This window comes from Nansenia antarctica, assembly GCF_963989245.1.
Source record: "Nansenia antarctica genome assembly, chromosome: 11".
In the NCBI taxonomy this organism is placed as follows: Eukaryota; Metazoa; Chordata; class Actinopteri; order Argentiniformes; family Microstomatidae; genus Nansenia; species Nansenia antarctica.
In genome coordinates, this window is record NC_137681.1 from 9,771,626 (window position 1) to 9,794,125 (window position 22,500).

The 22,500-nt window shown below is 47.7% G+C and overlaps 1 protein-coding gene across 1 annotated transcript in view; it reads left to right on the plus strand.

Moving 5' to 3' along the window:
- The window catches only part of adam12a (ADAM metallopeptidase domain 12a), a gene marked incomplete at both ends in the record, with an annotated part of 80,934 nt that overhangs the window by 47,772 nt on the left and 10,662 nt on the right, over positions 1-22,500 (plus strand). Inside the window, 10 exons of the mRNA XM_080542249.1 lie at positions 148-219; positions 856-1,025; positions 1,565-1,649; positions 4,999-5,147; positions 16,645-16,822; positions 18,555-18,644; positions 18,900-19,095; positions 19,210-19,318; positions 19,628-19,826; positions 21,554-21,631. Coding sequence (XP_080398375.1) covers positions 148-219; positions 856-1,025; positions 1,565-1,649; positions 4,999-5,147; positions 16,645-16,822; positions 18,555-18,644; positions 18,900-19,095; positions 19,210-19,318; positions 19,628-19,826; positions 21,554-21,631 — 1,326 coding nt within the window. The remainder of the gene's footprint in view (positions 1-147; positions 220-855; positions 1,026-1,564; positions 1,650-4,998; positions 5,148-16,644; positions 16,823-18,554; positions 18,645-18,899; positions 19,096-19,209; positions 19,319-19,627; positions 19,827-21,553; positions 21,632-22,500) is intronic.

The following is a 22,500-nucleotide window of genomic DNA, read 5'->3' on the forward strand; positions in this document are numbered from 1 at the left end:
CAGTGAAAGTGTACTACATTGTTACCGTGTTTCGAAAACCATGTACTGTAAACTCCCACTATCCTCCCTGGACTTAACCTGTGTGTGTGTGTGTGTGTGTGTGTGTGTGTGTGTGTGTGTGTGTGTGTGTGCGTGTGTGTTGTTCAGTTCCAGAAACAAGGCAAAGACGTGGAGAAGGTCAAGCAGCGGCTGGCTGAGATCGCCAACTATGTGGACAAGGTAACGACTAAATCAATACCCAGAAGGTTTAGATGAAATGCGATCCATCAGACGCTTCACCCAGCCTGTTAGAAATTAACCGACCTGAGAGTACAGCCTGATTGAATTATAAACGGATGATTGATTCTGTTCTTCCACTGAGCGCTGGTGGGAAGCTTCCACCGTTAGACGGAGCATGCTAAGGATCACGGCTTTAGGACACGCCAGCTATTGTTGTAATGAATGTGTAAAGTAGGAGGCATGTTTGCTGTTGTACTCGACATCAACAGGCAAGAATCAAGCTATGTAGCTATGTTAGCAATAGCTGTCCTCTCCTCTCCATCCATCCATCCATCCATCCATTCACCCATCCAACCATCCATCCATCCATCCCTCCATCCATCCATCCATCCATCCAACCATCCATCCATCCATCCATCTATCCATCCATCCATCCATCCATCCATTCACCCATCCAACCATCCAACCATCCATCCATCTATCCATCCATCCATCCAACCATCCAACCATCCATCCATCTATCCATCCATCCATCCATCCATTCACCCATCCAACCATCCAACCATCCATCCATCCATCCATCCATTGATCCATCCATCCATCCATCCATCCATTGATCCATCCCTCCTCATTTAGTTCTACAGGGCCCTGAACATCCGCGTGGCCCTTGTGGGCCTGGAGGTGTGGAGTGACTCTGACAAGTGCCCGGTCAGCCAGGACCCCTTCACCACCCTGCACGAGTTCCTGGACTGGAGGAAGCTCAAGCTGCTGCCTCAGCAACCGCACGATAACGCCCAGCTAGTCAGGTACTAGGGGTGGGCATCGACGATCGATAATTGATCGATAAGGATCTTGGTCGATCACAAAATAAAACATTTGGTTGATCACAAAAAAAAAAAAAAAAAAATTTTTTTTTTTGTGATCGACCAAATGTTTTATTTTGTGATCGACCAAGATCCTTATCGATCAATTATCGATCAATTATCGATCGTCGATGCCCACCCCTATCAGGTACGCTTCTGTTCTCCCCCCCCCTCCCGTAATACACTCTGCATCCGCTCCAGGCAACGTCATGTCATCATATGACAGTTTAGACATTTTTATTCACACTCTATATTCATTTGGCTCTATTCATCATGTGTCGTAACTATGTTATTACTCTAGTAACGATGCGGTATTAGCATGGTACATTAGTAATGTCATAGTCATTGCATAGTCATGGAGTTTAGTTTTTTGGGGTTTTTATTACACAAAGTCATAGGACAGTGAGTACAGTAGAGCCTGACTACACAGGTACAGGGGGAACCTTCCCATCAACGTTTCCGCTTTTGTCTTGTCTTCACAGTGGGGTGTACTTCCAGGGCACCACCATTGGCATGGCGCCGATCATGAGCATGTGCACGGCAGAACAGTCAGGGGGCATCGTCATGGTGAGTGGGCCCGGGTGTAATTGACACGCTGACTCAGCATATTTGAAATGGATGTCGGAGGAGGAGGAGGAGGAGGAGGAGGAGGGAGGAGGAGTAGGAGGAGGAGGAGGAGGAGGAGGAGGAGGAGGGAGGAGGAGGAGGAGGAGGAGGAGGAGGGAGGAGGAGGAGGAGGAGGAGGGAGGAGGAGTAGGAGGAGGAGGAGGAGGGAGGAGGAGGAGGAGGAGGAGGAGGAGGAGTAGGAGGAGGAGGAGGAGGAGGAGGAGGAGGAGGAGGAGGAGGAGGGAGGAGGAGGAGGAGGAGGAGGAGGAGGAGGAGGGAGGAGCATAAAACTCCTGTAAAGATGTTCTCTAGGGCTATTGAACCTTTTCCAGAAAGGGGCAGAAACAATATACCCTGAAATCGTCCTATTGTTAATAAGGCTGTAAATGTGACTCTAATTGACCTACTTTATCCTTTATCGTTCCCCTCCCTCCTCCCTCCTCTTCTTCTTGTTCTCCACCTCCCTCGTTGTTGAAATCTTGGCACGCTCTATCCAGGCTGACATAAGGCTATCATGTTTCTCATCTGGTCCTCTCCTGCAGGGGGGGGGGTGAGGCGAGGAGTTTTCAAGCTGATAATAACGGTTATTTACACCAGGATACACACACGTTAATGAGCTCAAGCGGTGCGGGCGGCCGTGTCAGCTGAATAGGTCAGGTCATGTAGTACACAGCGCTCCGGAGGGGAGTTTTTGTTGATAAATTACCAGACATATCGATTTACGCGAGTCGAGACCTTCATATCTGAACGATGCACGACGAATGAGCGAACGTAAGGGAAATACATCATATGTGCAGAGAATGAAAACACAGGGTGTGTCGTAAATGATTGGTTGTTAGTGTAGGGCTGTAGAGTGGAACCCTATACCCTCTACATTGACAGCTTCGTCTCTGAATCAAACAACAACAACTCTCTTATAGCATAGCCCCCCCCCCCCCTCTCTCTCTCTCTCTCTCTCTCTCTCTCTCTCTCTTCCTCTCTCTCTTCCTCTCTCTCTCTTCCTCTCTCTCTCTTCCTCTCTCTCTCTCTCTCTCTCTCTCTCTCTATCAGCCTCTCTCTCTCTTCCTCTCTCTTTCTCTCCCCCCCCTCTCTCTCTCTCTCTCTCTCTCTTCCTCGCTCTCTTCCTCTCTCTATCTTCCTCTCTCTTTCTCTCTCTCTCTCTCTCTCTCTCTCTATCAGCCTCTCTCTCATTCTCTCTATCAGCTTCTCTCTCACTCTCTCTATCACTCTCTCTCTCTCGCTCTCTCTCTATCACCCTCTCTCTCTCTCTCTTCCTCTCTCTTTCTCTCTCCCCCCCCCTCTCTCTCTCTCTCTCTCTTCCTCTCTCTTTCTCTCTCTCTCTCTCTCTCTCTCTCTCTCTCTATCAGCCTCTCTCTCATTCTCTCTATCAGCTTCTCTCTCTCTCTCTCTCTCTCTCTCTCTCTCTCTCTATCAGCCTCTCTCTCATTCTCTCTATCAGCTTCTCTCTCACTCTCTCTATCAGCCTCTCTTCCCCTCCTCCCTCCCTTCTTCCTCCCCCTCGCTCGGTGTTTTCCTTGGGGCCTGGAGGGCAGGTTTACAGCCTGTGGTCCCCAGATGTTTATCAGCTCTGCTCCTTACAGATGGTAAACTCTGAGCACGGGCCCGCCTCACTCCAGCCCCTGTACATACATCAGGTCACTGACATGAGGGATCCCTCCCCGTCCCCAGACCCTTCTGTTCTTCCAGGGGAGTCACGTCTCTCTCTCTCTTTTCCAGTTTCACGTTCCCTTCATTTTTCGTCGGGGGGTGGGGGGGGGGGGCGGGGGGAGTTGGAACTATTTGAAATCATTCACCGGGTTGTTCCTGGCGGGTTTCTCGAGGTGATTTCTCCGCGACGGAGAGATGGTCTAGCGTCCGTCGTTGATTGCGTTCGGTACTTCCACTTCCACTCGCTGAAGGGAGATGTGAGATTGTTGCTGGCCTCGAAAACCCCCCAAGTCTTCGTTGAAGTATTCCACAATCAGTATGCCTTTTTAACGGTAGCACTGTATGTGCTAAGCAATTACCGGAGGCGTTTGGGTACTTCGCAGAATGGAATTAGAGGTTTTGCATAAATCCTGCCTCCACAGCTGGATCTGACTGCGTGCTGACAGCTGGTGACCGCTGCGTTGAAAAGCCCCCAGTGGAGACGTTCGTCAGGCCAGGCCTGCCTTAGACAGGCCTGCTCAATAATAGAAAGGCATGAAAACTCCACTCACCGTCAGCTCAGACACACGCACACCGAACACACGCATATGCACGCACGCATGCAGGCATGCACGCTAGTACACGGGCACAGACACACACACATGCATGCACACACACACATACACACACACACACACACACACACACACATGCACCACACTTACACCACAGCGGTGACACACACCGCCACACACACACGCACCATCTCGTTCACCCATGAAGAAGCGTATAGCTCCTACCACTACATAATTCATCTGGCCTTTCATGCTGCCTTCCACCTCGCAGCAAATCTCAGCATCTGCACTACCTGCAGCTTTCACTGTGTGTTCAGGTTTTGGCTCAGAGTCTCTCTAGTCGTTGTGTTGATTTGTTGGTCTACTGTCTTTCTTTTTGTCTTTCTGTCTGTTTGTAGATTACAGACAGAGTGCCGATGACTGTCTGTCTGGCTGTCCACTGTATTTACTGTCTGTCTGTATGTTGGTCTTCCTTGCTGTCTGTCTTTCTGGCTGTCTTTCTGGCTATTTGTGTGCACAGAGTAGTAGGCTCATATCTCTGTGTGTGGATGGAGCAGCACATCTGCCAGCTGTCAGATTCTACGGAGCTGGCTGGGGTTGACAGCTCACAGTCTGGTGTTTTTCACTGATTTCTATACCACAGTTTGGCTGGGGAAGTGCTTGGATAAGCAGACCCAACTAGATTGTTCGTCGAAGTCTTGGCACTGTGCAAGCAAATGCAAATGCAGTATTGCAGACTTTTGGAAAAGTAATTTATTTGACTTGTTTCGATTTTTTCGCTTCATACTCATAGTGGTCACAAATGACTACAACTGTCAGAAAAAATGTCTTTGTACTTGCTTTCCAGAATGGTACATTAGGTGGAACACTTTTGATTATGCCAGGCTGTTTTCAGAATAACGCCCCGAAATGTTTTATTATTCATTTGTAATTTTACATTTAGGCTAAGATTAAGGACGTTTCCTTCGGTATATACGTATATAAGAAATTGCTTTATTAGGAATCGCCCCTTGAGATATGCTATCTCGTTTTCGAGGGGGTCCTATCATCGATATGGAGGTGTTGAACATGTGACTCTCCTTCTCCAGGACCATTCTGACAACCCCCTGGGGGCTGCAGTGACCCTGGCCCACGAGCTTGGACACAACTTTGGAATGAACCACGACACACCGGAGAGGGGGTGTGGCTGCAGGGTGACAGTAGACCGAGGAGGCTGCATTATGACCCCCTCCACAGGGTAAGTTGGAACAGTCCACTCTGTGTCCATCTGTCCATCCTTGGCAGTTGTCAGAGTAACTTTAGATTAATGGATAATGTGGTTGAATCAATACGGTGTGAACAGAGCCTGCATTTCACTATCTGATGTGGACAGCTGTCCTCACACTGCGGTATCAGCTAATCTGTGTAAAGTTGTCTCAGGCCCCCAGCTCTGGTATATGTCACCACTCATTGGTTCATTACCCATGAACCCAACAAATGAGGCCCATTTGTTTGGGCTTCACAACTGATGGCAAAATTCCCAAACCACCCGGAATGCATTACAGCATGCCCCACCCCCTCACCCCTCGCACGCCCCCTAGAAAACGTGCTAGGGTTGAACACAACACACAACACTTTTTTCTCTCCTAAAAGGTACAGCTTCTATGGTTTTGAGTGAATAAGACATTCATTTAAGTTAATACATGACTTTAGATCAACTCTTGAATTATTCTTTGAAAATAGCCTACAGGTACTGTATGTCCTTAAACGAGAAATCCACTTTCTCACGGCATTTTGTTTATAGCTGTAGCAGCCTACTGTCACTCGTGTCTCTCTGCGACGTGCACAGGTGCTTTGCTAAGTTATTTTGTTGCCATATCCTCATTAGCCTTCATCATACTTGTGGGAAATTAGGTTTAATGTAATAGCCGGTGATGAGAATCTGATAAATACCGTTACTTGTTAGAATAGTAATTAATCCAACGTGCCCCACTATCATCTGACATATTCCATAAACAGCTGGTGTTTGACAGGGATGGAGCAGCGTGAAGAAGAACAGAAATTATAGCAGTAGAAATGTGGTTTTAAATTGGTAGATAGCCACTGTAGGCTAAGCCTACATCCACTTCGGCTGGAATATTTTGTCTGAACATGTCTTATTTTTATCCACTCGATGCCACTGCATTGTAACATTGTCTCACACATCATGTCGTGACGTTAGAATTATAAGGTTCTTATCTCCATTTTTGTCAAAATTTTGTTTTTTACATAATCTGATCCATTAGGTGTTTATTAATGCCTGTGTGGTGTTATTTATTTATTATTTAAATGTTGACATTTTTGAGTTAGTAATTCATAAAATACAAAGGTTCCATCTCACAAAACATAATGGAATGTAAAAACTTTGACGCTCAATATCTCTGAACTACCCTAAACGGAGATAGAACCTTATAATTCTATGCTCACGATTTGACAAATAACCATTGTAAACCATAGTCTTATACCTCATTGTTGAAGAGTGAGGCACGTTTCCCCAGGAATAGAGAAGGAGTCCAGCAGAGACCAGCAGGGGCGTAGCCAGTTCAGACACAGGGGAACAACAGTTCAATAGGGGGGGCCAGCCAAAAGCCACCCCAAAAAATGTTGGGGTAAAAAATGAAGGCCGCTACCCACCTCTCTCGTCAACATTTAGACTACTAAGTGGAAACAATTACTTTTCATAGTACAGTTAGGCTACACAGTGTATTTATGTCTTCATAGTGTTTTTGTTGGCTACATTAAGTCTTTCACCTTGTAAGCAAGGTGCATATGACCTTTTCATTTTGCACTGCCAACATTCAAATTCTGTTTATGATATTCTCATCAACATATGTCATGTGCAATTAGTAACCTCACCAACAGTAGCCTAAGTCAGATTAAGCGGGTGCAATGTATTGTGTAAGAATAACACTATTTACAGCGCTGTCAATTAATAATTAACATAATAATTAACATATTAATACATATTTCAATATTTAAAAAATACTATTATTTTTTAATTCAATTCGTGAACATTTTTCAGATCACAGACATATCTGCCGATATTGACTTTCTTTTTAAAACACTGATATTTTCTGAAAATGATATTTCACTGTTCTGAATCTAGCAGACATATCCCCGTGTTCCTTAGGAGCAGTATTGCAGGAGAACTTTGAATCAAAACATATGCAAAACAGCTGCTAGCAGACTAGTGCTTAAAACAACTTCGCTATGAACATCTAACTGCATGTTTAGCACATCACAACATGCTAATAAAGCATCAACATGCTAAAAACACATAACTACACATAATTAGATGATCACACAGTCCTTGCTTTTGAACATGTCCTAAAACGAAAGTTTGTTTACAAGCCAATGTAATCAAAGCCATGTAATCACTTACCAAGTAGCCTATGGCAGACGATAGTTAATCCAATTCGCAAATGATAAGTATTTAGTGATCCTAAAACTGTAGTTGTTTGTTATATCGAGTGGGCACTTCAACACTTCAACTTTCATAACATAAAAAAATGACAATCTGAACATGAAAACATGAAAAACAACATCTCCAGTAGCTGCATATACTAACTTGAATTTGCGCGTCAAAGCACACAATGATTGACATCACTAAGAGCCAATGAAATTGGGGAGGCACACGGGATGGCCAATCCGATCGCAATCAGATCGTTTCTCGAAACCTTCACTACGTCTTTACTGATTGACAGCACTCAACACCCAGTGGGCGTTGGGGGGTAACATGGGGTGGTCAATCAGATCACAAGGGGGGGCCGGTGCCACCCCGTGCCCCCACGGTAGCTCCGCCCCTGTCGACTAGTGGGTGAGGAGGCCTCGGAGAGGCTGTGCCATAGTCACCTAGGTCCGTGGACAGTCCTCAGTTTTTAATATCATACCTAATTGTTGTGGGAGCTTATAACAGACTTACCAGAAATGTCCAAATCCTGACATAGGGGTTCAATAAAAAACTGTTCTCCATCAGCCATTACGTGCACAGTTTACAGGGCCGTGGTTGACTGGCCATGAAATGCCTCTATAATGGAAATATCGAAGGACATTTATGCTTTCCTCTAAAATCGAGGGGTTATGTTATCTAAGCTCATGGGCACTGTAAGCTTGTGGTTATCAGTTGCAAACAGTACGTTCTAGAAACTATCCGCAGTTGTATTATATTGCCACCAACATCCAATGTCCCCCCGCTGATGATTATTCTGGCGCCGACCCTGCATCATAGCCAACGCCAAACCGTCATTAACCCACCGTCCATTGACTCTTGCATCAGATTTAACAATACCACTCAAAAACACCCAGATTGCCACCCTACAGCTTGTAAGCATTTGCACACATGTAAATCATTGCTAATTTATTGTCTGTCAAGCATTGTGCAAACGATCCCACTGAACCTTTGGAAACGTTGCTTGTTTTATGGCAAACCCAACAGCTGTGCTAAAGCCCTGCGGCCATATGACTCACTCCGAATCGGAAGCCAGTCCTTTAGATACAGTATACTGCACCAGCGTATGGCTTGCACAATACACTTACACTCAGGTCTCAGGCTGACGTACATCTGATGACGAGAAGGCAGTAGTAGACCAAACAGTTCTATGTTAATGGGAAAATACAAGTAAAAAGTAGTAGTCTTAGTAGGCCTGTTACCTGACATGTGAGCACTGTTGGGCCTGTATGACCTTACGGCACACTAGGCAGAGAGTCAGGGGCTGTGCTGAATAGAAATGTTTCCAGCCGAGCTGCGCCGTAGCTATCTGCCTGGGAGAGCCACCGACTTGAGTGTTTATGCTGGATACATCCCTGTGTGTTTTAGTTGGACCGGGCCCATGAAAAGCCGGGGTAACACTATTCCCGATTATATGCTCATAAAACAACACTGCAGCGAGCTGTAAAGGAAAACTTAGAAGGTCTTTCAGGGCATCCTCAAAGAGAGCCCCTTCCAGAAAAGGTAACAAAATGAAGAATGATGCCGACAGGCAAGAGAGAGAGAAAGAGAGAGAGAGAGAGAGAGAGAGAGAGAGAGAGAGAGAGATAGGAAATGCTGCCGTTTTTTTCTCCGGACATTTAGCTCTCTACCGCTCTCTCTGAGCCAACTTGAGTTAGGGCAGCAGCAGCAGTTACAATGACGCTATTCTCTTACACGCATGCAACTTTAATGTCGGGATTTCTCTCGGCAGCGTGAGATAAATACTTAACTACCCCTGAACACCTTCTATTATGCAGTGCAATGTAGCGAGAGCTTGTCACCTCGACCCGAAGAAATCTGGATCAAGTCACTGCTAGTGAAGAATTTCCCCCATTGCTCAAGCTTTGGCTGTCTGCTCATGAATGCAGCACAAAGGAAACTGTGCCATTGGCCAAACTCGGACCCCGAGATAGATTCAGGAGATTATATCCCCCCCCCAGAAAAAAAGAAAAAAATCCTCTGGGAGCGCTGTATGTATGCACTGTACTTGCACGGTGCACTTGTGTCTGGTTTTCATAAAGGTAAAGGAAAAGGATCCTTTCTTTGTTTTAGAAAAAACGATTAATGAAACAATGTCTTGAAACGAAGGATGTGTAGGAACTCTATATTCCCCCGTCTCTGTTTCCCGCAGTTAATTCCAGGTCAGCGCAGAGCATCCAGTACGCCCATACAGCCCGGGGCAGTCTACAGGCTCCCACGGGCTAGAGGCTCACACTTTAAAGGCCATGTGGACACAGACAAGAGCTCTGCTGCAAAACCACCTGAGTACTATACATTGGCCTGCAGCTACAATTATGTGTTTATTGCTTGTCCCTGCCATGTTTTTCCAGGCAGGCGACCAGATCGTTCAAAGACCCGTTGTGATTATGCAGAAAATGCCTCTTCAAGGCTAGTACATAAATGAGTTTAGGGGGGAACAATAGGCGACTTATTTTTTTCCATTCCAAACCCCTACAGCGCGGCACAATACAGCTCAACGGCTCAGGAGAGGCGCGGCGGAAGCGTTTTTCTTAAAACACATACCAAAGAAGAAGAAGAAGAACTCCTACCCACTCAAACCTTTTGTCGGGATTGATCTTGTTACTTTTGTCTCTGGCAAGCGCCTTCTTTAAGCGTCATTGATATGCAGAGAGAGAGAGAGACGGATACCCGTCGTGTTCTGCTGGCGCTGCTGCTGGGACTCGAGGAACAGAGGGAGAGAGATAATGAGATCCACTTCATCATTATTACACCGGCGCGGGGGGGGGGGGGGGGGGGGGCGGGTCGGGGCTGGGGTGGTTGTGAGGGATGGGAGGGGCGAGAGGGGAAGCGGGGGCGGGGGTGGCAGTAAAACCACAGTGCTGCTGTCCGAATTCCAAACAGCCAGCTGCACATCTGCATAAAAAGCTGCCTGTGCTTCCTGGCCCGTATAGGTCACAGCCAATTGTAGCATCCCCATCCATAGACCCTTCCCCAACCCCCCCCAACCTCCTCCAACCCTTCTAATGAGAACAGGCTGATGTCTCTCATCCTCAGAGATTAGATCGCCTCCCCCTCTCTCTCTCTCTCTCTCTCTCTCTCTCTCTGGAGAGCATATCTCCCTTCAATGGCGGGGGGGGGGACATAATCTCCCCACGCATCACAGCAGACCCGGTCTTATGAGAACTCAGTATCAGGTTCGCTCCAAAGCACTGGATAAAATTGATGAGCCCACTGAGAAGCACAGCCAATCCCGGTCCACACACAGGCAGACCTTCATTCATACTTGAATACTTCCCATGTCATAAAATCATCAGATATCTAGGATATGAATCAGGGCACGGGGACGAGCCGGGCCAGCGGCCATAGGAAATGTGACCTGGGCCCTCGCCCTGTCGCAGCGCGCCACACCCTAACCCACTTTATGTAATTGGCTCCGCCGGGAAATCAATGAAGAGGGCCTCTTTAATATCTGTTAAGCCAGACTGCCAGGCACCAAAGGGCACCGCAGATAATATCACTTAATGTGATCACCCAGGAGTCAGTCCCCCCGTACCACAACGATGGGAGCAGTCAACTCATAGGGGTCGCTGCCTTGGATTGTCTTCGGCCCCCCTTCTATTGTCAGAAGTATTTGGGCCAAAGCGTGAGTCAGTGTTGTAATGCTGAGGTCATTGTAAACACACATGACCGCCATCTGCAGCCCCCTTCTGAAGGAAAAGTGAGCAATTCATTGGCGAGGGGTGGGGCGACACGGAGGGGAGTATTCCATACTCACAACTGTAAAGGGAGTCCACCTCCTGCTGAGTCAATTTTAACCCTATGACACCACGGCTATTCCCATAAATTTGCATATCCGCTCAATTTTGTCATACTTAAGTCCTTCTCAAACTCTCCAGACTCTTGCTTTTGGCTTATCTGAACTCCGGGAAGTGTTTTAATGGGGCTGATGGGGATTTTTTTACGGCTGAAACGATGTGACAGATACACTCTGCGCTGGACACGATCCCCAGTGTTCACTGTGATCTGAACCACATGGACATCTGCGCTATTTAAAAACCAGGAGAGAAAACCTCCCAGACCCATCTCTCCCAGACAGGAGGTTTCTAACTGGCAGGCATGCAGGCTAGTCTGTGGTGAGTTGTGTGTCGGTGGTTGGAAGAACTCAAAAGTTGGTGTCTGCTGTGTTGACAACTAAGGGCAGGAATACAAAGGGACTGTAGATTATGTTGGTGAGGCGTTAGCAGGGAGTGTGTGGGGGGGGGGGGCATGGCGGTTCTTTATCTATGGATGTGCCCTGAGGCTGGAGAGGGTCTATCTCCTGAACCTTATCTCAGAGTTGGAAGGGGGGGTTCAGCCCGGCCTGTAATAGGTCTGGGATTGGCCTTATCTCCAGTACTCATGCAGCATTTAACCCCGCCCCCCCTCTCTCTCTCTCTCTCTCTCTCTCTCTCTCGAACACTGGCACTGATGCTCTGAGTCGTTGGCCTGGCTGTGTCTGCTGCTACCAGCCATTTACTGAGTCTGGCCCGTTGGCCTGAGTTGTCAAGGCTGGGCTTGAGAACAGAACAGAACAAAACAGAACAGAGCGAAATAGGATAGCACAGAACAGTACACAACACAACTCAGCACAACACAACACGACTCAGCACAACACAACACAACACGACTCAACTCAACACAATACAACTCAGCACAACACAACACAACTCAGCACAACACAACACGACTCAGCACAACACAACACAACTCAGCACAACACAACACAACACGACTCAACTCAACACAACACAACTCAGCACAACACAACACAACTCAGCACAACACAACTCAGCACAACACAACACAACTCAGCACAACACAACACGACTCAGCACAACACAACACAACACAACTCAGCACAACACAACACAACACAACTCAGCACAACACAACACGACTCAGCACAACACAACACAACTCAGCACAACACAACACAACTGAGCACAACACAACACAACACAACTCAGCACAACACAACACAACACGACTCAACTCAACACAATACAACTCAGCACAACACAACTCAGCACAACACTACACAACACAACTCAACACAACACAACTCAACTCAGCACAACACAACACAACTGAACACAACACAACACAACACAACTCAGCACAACACAACACAACACGACTCAACTCAACACAATACAACTCAGCACAACACAACTCAGCACAACACTACACAACACAACTCAATACAACACAACACAACTCAACACGACACAACACGACTCAACTCAACACAATACAACTCAGCACAACTCAACACGACTCAGCACAACACAACACAACTCAGCACAACACAAAACAACACGACTCAACTCAACACAACTCAGCACAACACAACACAACTCAACACGACTCAACTCAACACAACTCAACACGACACGACACAACCTAGCACAACTCAGCACAACACAACACAACTGAGCACAACACAACACAACTCAACACGACACAACACAACCTAGCACAACTCAGCACAACACAACACAACTCAACACAACACAACTCAACACGACACAACACAACCTAGCACAACTCAGCACAACACAACACAACTCAACACAACACAACACGACACAACACAACCTAGCACAACTCAGCACAACACAACACAACTCAACTCAGCACAACTCAACACAACACAACACAACAAACAGCACAAAGCTTTGGGAGACCCACTCAGGGAATATGGTGGTGGTCGGGGGGGGGGTTGGGATGGGGGTTCGGGGATTCGGGGGTAACCCCTCAGAGAGGAAGAGCAGGATGGGAACCAAACACAAGAGGTCAAGAGGTCAGACTGTGGTTCTCTTCTGAGGTGGTGTCGGGCCAGACTCCCTCGGGAGGGGAGCAGCAGTGGTCTGGAGTGTCTTCCGCTTGCAGTGAGCCTCAGACGTGCCCAAGACTGGTACTGGCACCGCTTTACTACCCCCGCCCCCCCCTCCCTCCCCAGGAGGCCACAGCTGCCCAATGCCATTCATTGGGTTGTCTCTCTCTCCCCAGATTCACAGTCATTACTCGAGCTCCCTTCTTTTACACACTGCAGCGCAGACCAATTATTTCTGCATTGCCTCTGTCTCATACGGAACAGCTGGATTGTCAGGCGTACATGTGTTTCGGTGTAAATGAATAAAAACAGGGGATGCGAGCGAGTGTTCCTAATGCATTACAACGTCTGGTAACTGTAACTGTAGCAAAGTGGGGGTGAGTTCATGGAAAGCAAAATGGATAAAACAGAGGAGGCAGCGGGGGGAGGGCAGTGGTGGAGGGAGGAGGGAGGGGCGTGAAAGGAAATCAGCAACAGCGGTTGCTAAGGAAGTGGGCTCCCTGTTTGACAACAGCAGCGAAAGCTGTTAAGAGAGAAAAGGTGAGAAGGAGGAGGAAGAGGAGGAAGAGGAGGAGGAGGGGGGAAACCATGCCTGTTGCCACAGCTTGACCCTTGGCCCTCAACCTTCCACCATTTCACTTTCATTACTGTGTGCTCTGCTGTTTCACTGTAATTCCAGATCATCTGGGAGGCCCCTGATATGCGCCCTGCTCCACCTTGTGTTACCTCTGGCGTAATAATATTGATGTTTCAATACGCAGGGTTATGATGTTATGGGGCTTTGTCACGGTTGGGGTCAGCAGTATGGGCATGTGTAAACGACCTACTGCACCCCCCTCCCACACACACACACACACACACACACATGCATACACACACACTCACACACACACAGATACACACACACGCGTACACACACATACAAACACATGCACACACAAAGATACACGTCACATACACACATCACATACACATACACACACACGCACGCATACACACACATGCACACACAAAGATACACATCACATACACACACACGCACACACACACATACACACACACATGCACACACAAAGATACACATCACATACGCACACACACACACTCACACACAGATACACATCACATACACATACACGCACACACACACACACACATGCACACACAAAGATACACATCACATACACACACACACACACACACACACATCCCACACACATCCCAGAAATCAAAGGCAACCTGAGCATGAGATCATCAACATGTAAAGGATTCTTCTGCATATTTATAGGCGTATCAGATGTGGGACTAAAAAACATGAGCAATGAAAAGGGGTTATTTCACAAGAGCTGTTGACGCTAGCGGGGAGATGTGTCATTTTCTGGTCAATGAAAAGCATCTAAGAACATCTGTTGCACCAAACTGCGCCTGGAGAGAATGCTTTCAGAGCAACAGAGGGATTTTGAGTTTCTCCACTTTTTACAGCATCTCAGGGATTGAAGGAAAGCCTCCGGCACCTTCCGAACCACGTGACCTTCCCACAAACACCTCCGTGGTCTGTAACTGTCCATCAGGCCAGATAATGTGACTCCCTTGTGGTCACAGCAGCTTAGTGTGGCTACGGGGCTAACTACCCCGATAACTATATATACATACATACATAGATACATACATAGATACAGTAAATACATAAATACATACATACATACATTACATACATACATACAAGCCTAGTACAGTAGTACAGTGAATAATTTAGAGTCTCGCGCAAGCTGGAGCAACGACATGAATGCACAAACACAAACACACACACACACACACACACACACACACACACACACACACCAGCCTCCAGTAATTCATAAGATTGATGTTACAGTAATGTGGTATGATGACAGACCGACACCCCCCCACCCCATCTCACACCTGGCTGTGTCCTGTGCAGTTAGAGGTCTTTGAATCCCAACATGCTCTCAACCCTGTCGAGGCTCTCAGCAACGTTCAAGCTGATTCCCCCCCCCCCCCTCGCAACCATTTGGGATGTTCATCCAGTATTGATGACTCCCGCGTGTGACTCACGCAACCGCCCTCCCAGACAAAATGTGGGGCAGTTGACGTGTGGGGGCTCATTTGTTTTTTCCCCCTGCACATTGGATGTCAGCGAGGCATTAAAATTCATGGGGGAGGGATGGAGGAATGGGGGGGAGGTGGAGGGCGGCGGGGGGGGGGGTCATGAATGAGCCAGCCAGGCGTGCTGTTCAACCGGAATTCTCTCTTGACTTTCAGCTGTTGGGTGGGCTGCCTGAGGGCGCAAGCACAGATTCTCCCCCCCCCCCCTCCCCCCCTCCTGTTCCCCCAGTGGGGTGGATGAAACGCAGAGAGAGAGATAGGGCCCTTCGCTCTGTTGCGGCAGGACAAGCCACACTGACACATGGCTAGATGACGATCCGCCCGTCTACTGAGCCAGACAATGGGCATTGGCATTCAAGTGGAAGCCTCCTGCCCCTCTCTCTCTCTCTCACACACACACACACACACACACACACACACATACACGCACTCACACACACACACACATACACACACACTCACACACACATACACACACACACATACACACATACACACACGTGCGCGCGGGTGCGCGTCTCGCTCATCTACATGCACATACACTCATCAGTTTTCTCAAATCAGGCATACACACATTTTACATCTCCAAGTTACTGCATATACAGTATATATATATATATATACCTCTATACCCACAAGGCCTTGTAAAGTATGTATGCTGTAGCGTCAATAGAGAGGGAGATCATTTTAAATGGATACTTTACAGTCTTGAGCAAGCTGGAGCACAGACACGAACACAAGCACGTACACGCACGCACGTACACAAACACACCCACACACACACACGCTGTTGTCCAGCACACTCTATTATCAGAGCAAAGCTCAATAAAAGCGGCATGATGTCTGTAACAAAGGTTTTGGCAGACGGAGCCCTGGGCTGTGTCGTTTCCCTGTGGAGCAGCAGACCACCCTCTCGGTCCTCCCCAAAAACAATATTAAAAACACGCCACCCCCCTTCCCCCTTTCCCCGAATTTATGGGTTTTGCAACTCTTGCGAGGGAAGAGCTTGTTGGTTCTACTTTTTTTATTAGCGTTCGCCTCGTAAATAGCCCTTATCAGGGTTGTCTCCTCCGAGCTAAAATGTCACAGACGTCCTGCTCTGCAGTATTGCTGTATGCACACAGGCGTAACTCATTCGGAGAGGTTGTTGAGTTTGAGTGCTTCATTGATTTTGTGATTAGCAGTAATAATGGCTGACTATCATGGCAATGGGGGTCTCATGGCTGCTATCTTTCTCTCTCTCTCTCTCTCTCTCTCTCTCTCTCTCTCTCTCTCTCTCCGCAGGTACCCGTTCCCGACCGTGTTCAGCAGCTGTAGTAAGAAGGACCTGGCTGCCAGCCTGGAGAAGGGTGTGGGCATGTGTCTGTTCAACATGCCCGAGATCAAGGTGCTCTACGGCGGGCAGAAGTGTGGCAACGGCTACGTGGAGGAAGGAGAGGAGTGTGACTGCGGAGAACTGGAGGTAGTTCTGTTGGGGGACGCTGTCACGTCACACGTGCCAAATGTGTGCATTTCTTATGTACCGCGCACCACGGGCATCTGGCCAACTTGAACATATGTTCCACGATCTCTCATCCCTGGGCTGTGATGCATAGGTCATTAGTACATGACGCCCTGGTTTTGTTGTCCAAATTTGTGACAAATGAAATAAACACAAGCTCCAGCTTGATGGGGTTTTCTGTAGCCGTGCCATCATAAACACAACACAAGTCGACACGTCTCAGAAGAAGAAAATGTAAATAGTTCTAAATCTGGGCTGCAGCAGGTACGGTACTGTACCAAGGCACTTATAATGCAAACCAAGCCTGCAGAGAATATCTGTCAGATATGTATGAATAAATTCCGCGCTGACAGAGGTGTTTGTTTGGGGAGAATGGATGATTAGAATACAATCCTTTTTGGAAGGGAACCATCGCTGTCACCGTTGAATTATTCAAATCAAGATTGTGTTGGCATGCACATATGTAATGACGGCAAAGATTCGCAAACGGCTCAGTCTGTTCAGACGCGTTAAAGTTTTAATCACCTCGCAGCTCGGTCGGAATGATGAAACACAAATTATCGTTATCGTTGTGACTCACCGAGAGCGCGGTACAACATGCAGTAAATCACAGAGCTAGCATAGCATTTCCCTGTTTCTCATCAGTGTGAACTGGCCAGCCCTCCTTCCATAAGGCTTAAGCTGTATTATTTCTTTACCTAGGATGATGTTTGTTTGGCTCCGGCCTCTGGCCAGGGCTCAATGTGTCCCTGTCCCCCCCCAAACAAAAGAGGTGAAATTAGACTCGCGGGCTCGGGCCAACGCTAATAAAGTTATCGTCGGAGCCTGAGCGGTGGCGAACTGGGCCAGATCAGAGCACACAGACATCACCTCGGCCTACCACAGAGGCCGCCAGGGCCTCATTAAAAAAGCCAAGGTCCTTCTTCACATCAACAGCCATGGGAACAGGGCCTTAATGGTTTTCAGGCTGGAATGAGTCTCTGGAAGGCCCTGGAAGGTCTGTCCCCTGCCAGCCCTCGGCTCCGTCCGCAAACCCCAGACACAGACACAGCAGCTCCGCTCCCGCAGCACAACAAACCAGCGCTCCCTGGTAGAACAGGGACAGTCTGCCTATGATAGCATAGCCGTTTTCGCCCTCTTCTACACACACGAGCGCACCCGCAGGCGCACACAGACCCTCACACACACACACACACACACACACACCCGCACACACACACACACACACACACCTTCCTCTACCCCATTCCCCTGCTCTCTTTCCTCTGAGCCATACTGGGGCTTGACCCATTTCCCCAACAATCCATCTCCGTCAGATGACAGAGGGCCGTGCTGATTAGTACAGTGCAGAGTTCTGATAATGGCTAACCTGAAGCAGATGGGCGTCCTCGGTGAGGGTAGGATATGTTACATCGACACGCTCTGGGGGTCTCCATGCCCCCCTGGGTAGCGTATGGGTTTAGAGGGGGGGGGGGGGGCACCCACCCCGTCAGAAGGGGAGGTTGTTGTTGGAGAAATCTCTCTAGGAAGTCAGGCTTCCTGACCCCTGCCAGGGTGGAGACGAGGGGTAATGAGGGTGACACGGCCTAGCGAGGGGGTCCCTCTGATAACACTAGGCCTGCGCATGTCGTCTCCGATGAAATCTGACCCCCCCTCCCCCCCTCTCTCTCTCTCTTTCTTGTGTTCTCTATAGGAGTGTATGAACCCCTGCTGCAACGCTACGACCTGCACTCTGAAGGCGGACGCGGTGTGTGCTCACGGACAGTGCTGTCAGGACTGCCAGGTTAGGAGGACAGCAGCTTGCTTTCCATCATGGTCACACTTTACATAAAATGTACCCCTGTATACCACTGTACCTGTGTTGTGACTTATGTTAATTGCTCTCTGTCACTCTGTCTGTCTGTCTGTATGTATGTCTGTGTATCTGCCTGTCTGTCTGTCTGTATGTATGTCTGTGTATCTGCCTGTCTGTCTGCCTGCCTGTCTGTCTGTTTGTTTGCCTGTCTGTCTGTCTGTCTGTCTGTCTCTCTGTCTGTAGCTGAAGCTGGCAGGCACTCCATGCAGAGACTCCGGTAACTCCTGTGACCTGCCTGAGTTCTGCACCGGGGGCAACCCCCACTGTCCCGCCAACGTCTACCTGCATGACGGTCACTCCTGCCACAACGTAGACGGCCACTGCTACAACGGCATCTGCCAGACCCACGAGCAGCAGTGCATCACTCTCTGGGGCACGGGTGAGTGGAGCTGGCTCGGAAGACAAACTGTTGTCACTGTGTGAAAGATCGATCGGTCGCCATATCTGTCGGACGCTGGCTTCAATGTTATGTGTGTGACCACGTATGCCTTAGGAGCCAAGCCAGCCCCCGGGATCTGCTTCGAGAGGGTCAACTCTGCAGGAGACCCGTACGGGAACTGTGGGAAGGACTCCAAGGGCTCCTTCGCCAAATGTGAAGCGCGGTAAGACAGAGAGAGACACTTCCTCCTTTGGCCTGGCCATGAAAAGTACATGAATGACAACATATATATATATATATATATATATATATATATATATATATATATATACTGTATATATATATATATATATATATATATGTATTTAATATATATATTTGATAATGTTTAATATATATATATTTAATCATGTTTAATATATATATATTTAATAATGTTCTTTCCCCACGTGTTGTTCTATTAACAGGATGCTGTTGTTCTGTGTTGTTTTGTTTTGTGTTGTTGTTGTCGTTGTCGTTGTTGTGTTTACAGAGATGCTAAGTGTGGCAAAATTCAGTGTCAAGGAGGAGCCAATCGGCCAGTAATTGGCACCAATGCTGTTTCCATAGAAACAAACATCCCTCTACAGGAAGGGGGGCGGATCCTGTGCAGGGGGACTCACGTCTACCTGGGGGACGACATGCCCGACCCGGGGCTGGTACTGACCGGCACCAAGTGTGGGGACGGCATGGTGAGAGTTAAAGGCAATGACCTAGTTTCCTCGACCCAGATAAAAGCTAGTCCCGGACTGCAACTGGTGAACTGATGATTCACTTGCTTAGTCATGTATTGATTGTAAAGTCGCTTTGGAATAAGGCATCTGCTAAATTCCAAAAATGTAAATGTAACTAAAGACAAGCTGCCAATGGAGAATACACATTGAAGGATTATTGTATATAGTGTAGGAGTAGGCTCAACAAGTGTCGAAAATACTCCCTAAAGCCAATACGTTCTAACCGCCGCTTTGTTATTTTACAGTGTACATAATGAAATAATGAATGGTTTATGACCCAAACATTGGGCGGTGACATTGGAAACTAAGCGTGCCGTGGTCTGGGAGTGACATCAGCGTATGACTAAGATGTGGGTTTTTTTCATAGGCGGGTCTGTGTGTGTCTCTGGGCTGGGATGGGTTGGTGCTTTGGCAGGTCAATAAAGAGAAATGGATGTAGATGTTCCACAGACTCTTTGCTGAGGTTGTCATTAGTGGTGTTGTTGATGTGTACAAGTAAAGGCTGGGGTGAGTGGAGGTCGTAGTGAAGGACGCTGGTGGCGGTCATAATGCATAGAATTGAGCGGAAACACACGTTTGATGATGCCATTTCTAATTCCATTCCATGCATTGCAATGAGCCCGCCGTCATCTGATTTCTACCTCCACCGGCCTCCGCTGAAGTGTACTGATGATCAGACAGCCACCCATCTAACCCTGTTAAGCGTGCCTACTGTTCCACATCAAACAGTCGAATCATTTTAGAGAATATTGATGTTGTTATTTGGTGTCGGCCTCAAGTCTTCTGGTGTTACTCTCTATGCCCACTGCTGCCCAATCCGTACCCACATCAACGTTTTGCTATTCATTTGGGTGGAGCTCCTTCCTACAAGGCAGTCTCCCCACCACAACACTGTTACATCGTTTTTTAATGGTGCTGAAAAACCCCTTGTTGACCATGTTATATTCCATGTGTCAAAGTGTTTGAAGTGGTCAGTTTGACACTTCACGGCTTTTACACTGTCCTGGCACCCCTGCTGTGGGTCGAGCCTCCCACTGCGGTCAGGACTGACAGACAGTTACTCCCTGTCTTCCAGAACCATCTCTTCAGGCTACATCTTAACTGTCCCTCCTAAATTAATTTAATTTTTATTTTAATTTTGCCATTTAGCAGACGCTTTTATCCAAAGCGACTTACAATTACGAATTACAGGGACAGACCCCTGGAGTAACTGAGGGCTAAGTGCCTTACTCAAGGGCACACTAGTAGTGGTGTGGCTTCAGGCGGGATTTGAACTCACAACCTTCCGATCGGAAGTCCAACACACTATCCACTAGACCACCACTACCCCCTCTTACTAAAGACCTCTACATCTCCTAAAGACCTCTACATCTCCTCTACCCCCCCTTGTACAGTTTCTCTACTGTAAAGAAGTGAAATTATGCAGTATGACTGCCAATTTCCTGCTATGACTGATGGGTATTCTTACTTAGTCAAATGTGTTTGTTGTAAGTCGCTTTGGATAAAGGCGTCTGCTAAATGCCAAAAATGCTAATGTATGGAACAGGATCTGGAACAGTAGTCAAGTCAGTCTCGTTTCCTCTGTTCTTCATCAGTGTCAGGATGTTGATATGTGATTGACATGTTCTGGAAGCTCACACTGTTCAATCTCTAACAGTTCTCTGTGTGTCTCTGTGTTCCTCTAGATGTGTCTGAACCGACAGTGCCAGAACGTCAGTGTGTTTGGTGTGCACGCATGCTCGGGGAAGTGCAATGGACGGGGGGTGAGTACAGCAAAACACTTCCTCGTCTACGGTGTTCTACAGTGTTCTACAGTGTTCCACAGTGTTCCACAGTGTTCCACAGTGTTCCACAGTAGAGCAGACCTAGACCTTTCTCCTTCAGGAAAGAACCGTCCTCATAGAACAGAGTAGGCTGTTACGGTGATTGCTCAATATTCAAGCTCTCACACACACACACTCACCAACCTATTGGTCTGGAATGTGTCCAGAATATGAGATGAACTGTATGGTAACCATTACAATGCCTCGCAATCAATCTTCCCGGCCGCTGAAAGGTTCAATCAATTAGATGTAATGGCTTCATTTATGTTCAGCTTTAAGTGCCATTCATCAGCGGGATTTGACTCGAAGGCAGTCGTCCTTGTCCTGAAACTTGCTGAAATGTGAAGGCGAGCTGAGTCTGAGCCCAACCCAGGCGGTACTGGGATACAGTTGACTTTGAGCCTGTGATCCGTAAAGACAGACTTTTTGGTTGGGATTGAATTTTCTCTCTTTTTTCTTTTTTTCTTTTTCTTTTTTTTTGGGGGGGAGGGGGGGGGGGGGGGGGGGGGGGGGGAGGGAGGTGTACTTTTTCGGAATGCTAGATTTTGAGGTGATTTGTTCCGTGATGCAGACAGGCAGTTTATGGCTTTAATCCAGTGGATAAATGGGTTCGCTAATCGAACCAAACATGAGACGGGTATCACAGGGTCGCTGCTTTAAATGAGAACTTCCCAAGTCATTTGAGTCAAGTCTTCGCGTCCGTCATCGCGGAACGTCGACGTCCACACGCAGCACGCAGCTTCCAGATGAAAAGCCGAATTCTTCGCTTATATCCCGTTGAGATAGAACACTGTTCTATTCTCTTTGAG